General features: G+C 42.0%; 2 protein-coding genes across 3 annotated transcripts in view; both read left to right on the forward strand.

Annotated features, from left to right (window-relative positions):
• The window catches only part of LOC111461445 (probable polygalacturonase), a 5,728-nt gene extending 2,261 nt beyond the window's left edge, over window positions 1-3,467 (forward strand). The window contains exons 2-5 of the mRNA XM_023104964.1: window positions 813-933; window positions 1,272-1,520; window positions 2,489-2,642; window positions 2,751-3,467. Of these exons, the coding sequence (XP_022960732.1) occupies window positions 813-933; window positions 1,272-1,520; window positions 2,489-2,642; window positions 2,751-3,276 (1,050 nt within the window). The 3' untranslated portion in view covers window positions 3,277-3,467. The remainder of the gene's footprint in view (window positions 1-812; window positions 934-1,271; window positions 1,521-2,488; window positions 2,643-2,750) is intronic.
• A 2,009-nt stretch (window positions 3,468-5,476) lies between these two features.
• The window catches only part of LOC111461447 (protein TIFY 10a-like), a 2,674-nt gene continuing 1,789 nt past the window's right edge, over window positions 5,477-6,361 (forward strand). Inside the window, exons 1-3 of one of the 2 annotated variants that reach the window (XM_023104967.1) lie at window positions 5,477-5,763; window positions 5,853-5,961; window positions 6,044-6,345. In XM_023104967.1, coding sequence (XP_022960735.1) covers window positions 5,625-5,763; window positions 5,853-5,961; window positions 6,044-6,345 — 550 coding nt within the window. In that variant the 5' untranslated portion in view covers window positions 5,477-5,624. The remainder of the gene's footprint in view (window positions 5,764-5,852; window positions 5,962-6,043; window positions 6,346-6,361) is intronic. The other variant, XM_023104966.1, reaches the window with a different exon arrangement.

Consider the following 6,361-nt stretch of genomic DNA (forward strand, 5'->3'; position numbering starts at 1 on the left):
GGGGGGGGGGGGGGGGGGGGGGGGTGGATTGTGAGATCCTACATCGGTTGGGGAGGAGAACGAAGCATTCTTTATAAGGGTGTAAAAACCTCTCTCTAGCAGATGCGTTTTAAAAATCTTGAGGGGAAGCCCAAATAGGACAATATCTGCTATCGGTGGGCTTGGGCTATTACAAATGGTATCAGAGCAATACACCAAGCAATGTGCCAGCGAGGAGGTTGAACCCTGAAGAGGGGTGGACACGAGGTGGTGTGCCAGCAAGGACGCTGGGCCACGAAGGGGGGTGGATTAGGGGGTCCCACATCGATTGGAGAAGGGAACGAGTGTCAGCGAGGACACTGGGCCCCGAAGGGGTGGAATGTGAGATCCCACATCAGTTAGGGAAAAGAACAAAACATTTTTTATAAGGGTGTGGAAACCTCTCCCTAGCAGACGCGTTTTAAAAACCTTGAGGGGAAGCTCAAAAGGGAAAACCCAAAGAGGTCAATATCTGCTAGTAGTGGACTTGAGCCGTTCCACATATTTACTCTGTGTTCTTACTTTCCAATTATCTTCTTGCATCAACTCCCTGCGAATGTCGCTATTGTTGTATCCACATTTCTACCCATTCACCTATTTTTCCATTGAAAAACAGTAATCGAAATGTTAAATCGATCTTCGGCCTTGTTACTTTGCTCGACTACATTAAAGGTTTTCACACAGCATTTTGAACGTGTTATCTTTTACGGTTGATTGACTTCGACGTTTTATTTAGTTGTAGAATGAGCTTCTAGCTAATGGCTGAATGTTGGCTAATCTTATTTATATTACAGGATGAAAAATATTGGCCACTGATGCCTCCTTTGCCTTCCTATGGGTATGGAAGAGAGCACATTGGACCTCGGTATGGGAGTTTGATTCATGGTCAAAATCTCAGAGATGTTGTAATAACAGGTCAGATTGATCAGCATTTCGTTATTTACGACACGACATGAAACACAATGACACATCGTTTTCCAAAAATCTAGAACGTGGACACGTTTATTAAACCATACATTTTTGAAGTAATCTTTGTACAAACAAGTGTTCCATATGTGTCCAACGGAGTGTCCTAGTGTCTGATACTCGTTGGACACGGACATGCTAGCCAAACTAAAGTGTTCGTGTTTTTTTAACAAAATGCAAGGTATATTTGTGTAATATGAACTATAAGACAAAACAACAACCGATACCTCGAAAAGGCCTAATGTTTAGTTTGCGACTTCTGATCGTGTATGCGTCGTGACTTACAGGGCATAATGGTACCATCAACGGACAGGGGCAAACATGGTGGAAGAAATATCGGCAGAAGCTTCTTAACCACACTAGGGGCCCCCTAGTTCAGATCATGTGGTCAAGGGATATTGTGATTAGCAATATAACTTTGCGTGACTCTCCGTTTTGGACGCTTCATCCATACGACTGTAAGAACGTTACTATACGGAATGTAACGATCTTGGCCCCTGTACACGATGCACCAAATACGGATGGAATCGATCCTGGTAAACTTTAATGCTTTGTTTATATAATTGTCGAATTGGATGCTTGGTTTATCGTAACGATGTGCTGCTTTATAATATACGTAGAGTAGGCTAAGCTGTTCCTCGAGCTCATATCGATAAATTGCATCGGTTTTTGTACGAGATGGATATTAAGAAAGATAAGACCATTCCAGCTTTCCCCATAGTATAAACTTTGCATGTCGATGAAGCTGAAACTCTTGAGTTTTATCGAGTTTTAGGGGATCGGATGATTGACAAGTCCAGGTCGAGTGTAATTTGTTCTGATTTTCAGCTTAACCTTCCTCTTCCTGCTGTCCCCACGAGGCAGAGCTACCCCCGGTATTAGGGGCGTGCTGACCTTCTTATTATTCAAAGGGGAAAGGGGCCATCGGTTCATTGAATTCTGAGCCGGATGGATCCAGTGTTGCACTGGTTTTAATGAGTGCTTATTGTAAAAACCCTATCCCACCGCTAGCAGATATTATCTTCTTTGGGCTTTCCCTCAAAGTTTTTAAAACGCGTCTGCTAGGAAGAGATTTCCACACCTTTATAAAGAATATTTCGTTATCCTCCCCAACCGATGTGGAATCTCACAATCCACCTCCCTCGCGGCCAAGCATCCTCGCTGGCACTCGTCCCCTTCTCCAATCAATGCGGGACCCCCCAATCCACCCCTCTTTGGGGTCTAACGTCCTTGTTGGCACACCGCCTCGTGTCCACCCCCCTTCGAGGTTCAGCCTCCTCGTTGGCACATGGCCCAATGTCTGGCTCTGATACCATTTGTAACAACCCAAGCCCACCGCTAGCAGCTATTGTCCTCTTTGGGCTTTCCTTCAGTTTTTAAAATGCGACATCCTTACGAAGAATGTTTCGTTTTCTTTCCCAACCAATGTAGGATCTCACACTTGTATTATTAAGTCATGTTTTAAACGATCAACTTTAATAGTCTACTATACATTTGGTAACAGATTCATGTGAAGATATGCTGATCGAGGATTGTTACATAAGCGTGGGAGACGACGGTATTGCGATTAAGAGTGGTTGGGATCAATATGGCATTGCTTACAGGCAGCCCTCGAAAAACATACGGATTCGAAACGTTGTTCTTCAATCTATGGTTAGGTAAATATCTTGCACGTGTCTGTGGGAAAAAAATACGTATCGAATGCATTCGTGTGTTGTTTTTCATTCTAGATAGTATCTGAATTGTTTTTGGTGAAAATTCTTCAGCGCGGGCATATCGATTGGAAGCGAGATGTCAGGTGGTGTATCGGGCGTCATGGTAGAGAACGTTGTGGTGTGGAACTCCAGGCGTGGTGTTCGAATCAAAACTGCTCCAGGAAGAGGAGGATACGTGCAAGACATCAGTTATCATAATCTGACCCTCGACGTCGTTCGTGTTGGGATTGTCATAAAGACAGACTACAACGAACACCCAGACGAAGGATACGATCCAAAAGCAGTTCCAGTGCTGAAGGACATAAGCTTCACAAGCATCCACGGACAGGGAGTTCGAGTACCGGTCCGAATGCACGGTAGCGAAGAAATTCCAGTGAGAAACGTGACGTTCAGGGATATGTCAGTCGGGATAACATACAAGAAGAAACATATATTCCAATGTGCATTTGTTTACGGACGAGTTATAGGAACCATCTTCCCAGCTCCTTGTGACAATCTCGACCGATACGACGAGCAAGAACGACTAGTTAAACGCTCTGCTGCCCAGAATGCAACCGACATCGATTACGACTTTTGAATAGGTAGATCATTTGATGAAATCACTGAACACTGCTGCTTTTTTACTCCTGTTTCTACCAGTTAAACACTCTCTACAATGTCTATTTTTATGGCTTTGATTACAATTTTGTTTGCTGGAGTTGTTGTACATAAACAAAAAGAAAAACCCTTTTATTAGAGAGAGCAGACGAGAAAGGTTTGAATTTCTGAGTTGTTTTTTCTTTCTCGATGATCTTTCTCAGGTCCACCGCTAGCGGAGATTGTCTTCTTCGGACTTTCCTTCAAGGCTTTAAAACACGTCTTGCTTATAAAGGATTTTTCGTTCTCCTCTCCATTTAAAACGTGTTTGCTCGGGAAAGGATTTCACACCTTTATAAAGGGTGTTTCGTTCTCCTCCCGAACGAACGTGGGAGTGTAGGATGTCACGTAGTGGGTGGCCCTGCCCTTCCACTTGCAGGTAGCAGACTTGGGTGTGGTGGTGGTAGGGCTAACAAAAGATAGTGATGCCCAAGTTGGATGCATTTCTAAGGCAATTTTCACATTTTTTTTTTCAATTAAAATCAACTTTCTAGAGATATTATTATGTTATCAAATAAATACTTTTAAAAACTATTAAAAAAAAAACGTTTATAGACACTTTTTAAATTATATCCAAAATTTTTAATATTACTTCTGAAAGTTATGATGGGTGCTCTCCTATTCTGACTTCTCCAGAGCCTCCGGTAGCACAACCGAGATAGTGATGGATTGGGTTCTCTGCCCCCTGCGGGGATGGAGCGACAGAAGTTTTGAGAATTCAAGATAAGGTCACAGCGAGATGAGCCGTTTAGAGTCTCCGGTAGCACAACCGAGACAGTGATGGATTGGGTTCTCTGCCCCTGCGGGGATGGAGAGACAGAAGTTTTGAGAATTCAAGAGAAGGTCACGACGAGATGAGCCGTTTATCATCACGATGGGTGTCAAGTGGGAGTGTAGTAATATATGCAGCTGAGGCATCCTAATATACCGATAGACTTGAACCTTGTTCCTACATGACCCAATCAATTCAATTAGGCACTCGCCATCTATTTTCATTGTTTAACTCTTTGACAACACGAAAAAACCAAAAAAAGTTATGCCCTCCCTCCCTATCTATCCAAGGGATAGAAGAGCAGAGGGTGTCCCGTATTTTTGAGAAATAACCATCCACTATAACCCGAAAAGAACCATATTTTGTTGAAAGGAATATCTTATTGAGGCAATCGTATTTGCTTCGGTAGATACACTATTCAAGCACTTTAACCCACTTGGATCACATCTAGACAAATCGAAGCGGGACGAATGGCAATGACACGAAATACACGACACGCTTGGATCACATCTAGACAAATCGAAGCGAGACGAAGGACAATAACACGAAATGCAGTAATGCACGACCGAAAAAATATGGGTACATATATATTCAGACAAACCCATTACACTAAGACCTACAGAAACACGTATAGGGTCAGAGAATGGATCTCCCGAATATAAAAATTTTAAAAATTGAAGGATATTTTTGAAATTTTTGAAAGTTGAACGATATTCTTTTTAAATAAAATGTGAACGGTAAATAATTTTTTTTTTAAATTTAAGGATATTATTAAATTATTTTAAATGGCATCCAATCATATTGGTTGAAAGTGTAAGCCACACGTTCCTTCTAAGCTTCAATCATCACTTAAAAACCCAAACTACTTATGAACAATTTTTTTAATTAAAAGAAAATGAATAATAATAATAATAATAATAACAAAGAAATAACTAAATATTTTATAATATATTTTAAAAAAACATATTATATTTAAATTATAAGTATTAACACATTGAAAGCAAAATGACGCATTTGACCTTGGAACAACTTGCACTTATCAACAACTAAGTGGATTGGGTGGCTCAAATATTGAACAGCGTTATTACGCGTGGGCCCACCAAGCAATGGCAAGAACCGTAAATAAAGTGTCCTTTGAGGGCAAAAAGAGAAAGGTATTGAAAGGACGTAAAGAACACGTGTTGGAAATGCTACACCAAACGATTTATTCCTCTTCTCTCCATTTGCAGGAAACCGCCGAGTAAAAACCCCACATATTCCTCGTGCCTTTATTATTATTAAATTATATTAAATTCTTAATTTAATTTATTTTCTATTATTTATTTATTATTTATTTATTTATCTATTTATTAGGTTTGTTCGACCATAAATTAGACCCACCTCGGCAGCTGCTTTATAAAGGCAGACAGAAATTAAGAACTTAAGCCCTCATCGGAATCTCTCATCTTCATCGGAATCTTCACCGGGATCTTCAAGATCGGAACTTTCTCAAAATCCTCCTCTTTTTCTCCGAACCCATGTCGACGTCTTCGGGATTCTCTCAGGTTTCGTCTCTAAAATCGCCGGAGAACCTCGGGTTTCTTCCCGCCGATGCGATGCTGGTTTCCGGCGAGGAGCTGAATCTGGGTTTCTCGGCGAATCTCCGGAGAAGAAACGGTGAGGATTTATGTTTTTTTTTCTTACATTTTGTGGGTTGGATTTATTTTTTTGATTGGGAGAAGTTGAAATTGAAATTGGAATTTCAGGGTCGGCGCCGGAACTGTTCCACCGACCGGAAAAAATGGCGAATCTCAAGTCTTTGGATTTGTTTCCTCAAGAAGCTGGATTTGGTATCTCAAACGACGTCGTTTCAAGGTATGGATTAACCCGACATCTCTCCACCGTCTTGTTTTTTTTGAGAAATTTCTTGTTTGATGAAATCAAAATTTTATTTTAGCGTCTACAAATCTGCTACGGCGGCGCCTCAAGCTTCCCAAATGACGATCTTTTACGCCGGCCAAGTTTTTGTGTTCAACAATTTCCCGGCGGAAAGAGTCGGCGAAGTTATGTTTATAGCAGGCCGAGAGAGCTCCAAACTGAACATCCCAGCCACCGCTGTCGCTTCCGGCCAGCCTATCTTGGTCGGAACTCCGGCGGATTCTTTAAGCTCCAGTTCCCCTGTTTCCACTCGGAACCCAACACCACCACCGCCTCCTCAGCCGCAGTCCGTCACCGGCGGTAATTACCTCCCACAACAAACCCCCCCCCCCCCCCC

The sequence above is a fragment of the Cucurbita moschata genome, unplaced genomic scaffold (assembly GCF_002738365.1).
Source record: "Cucurbita moschata cultivar Rifu unplaced genomic scaffold, Cmos_1.0 Cmo_Scf00025, whole genome shotgun sequence".
In the NCBI taxonomy this organism is placed as follows: domain Eukaryota; kingdom Viridiplantae; phylum Streptophyta; class Magnoliopsida; order Cucurbitales; family Cucurbitaceae; genus Cucurbita; species Cucurbita moschata.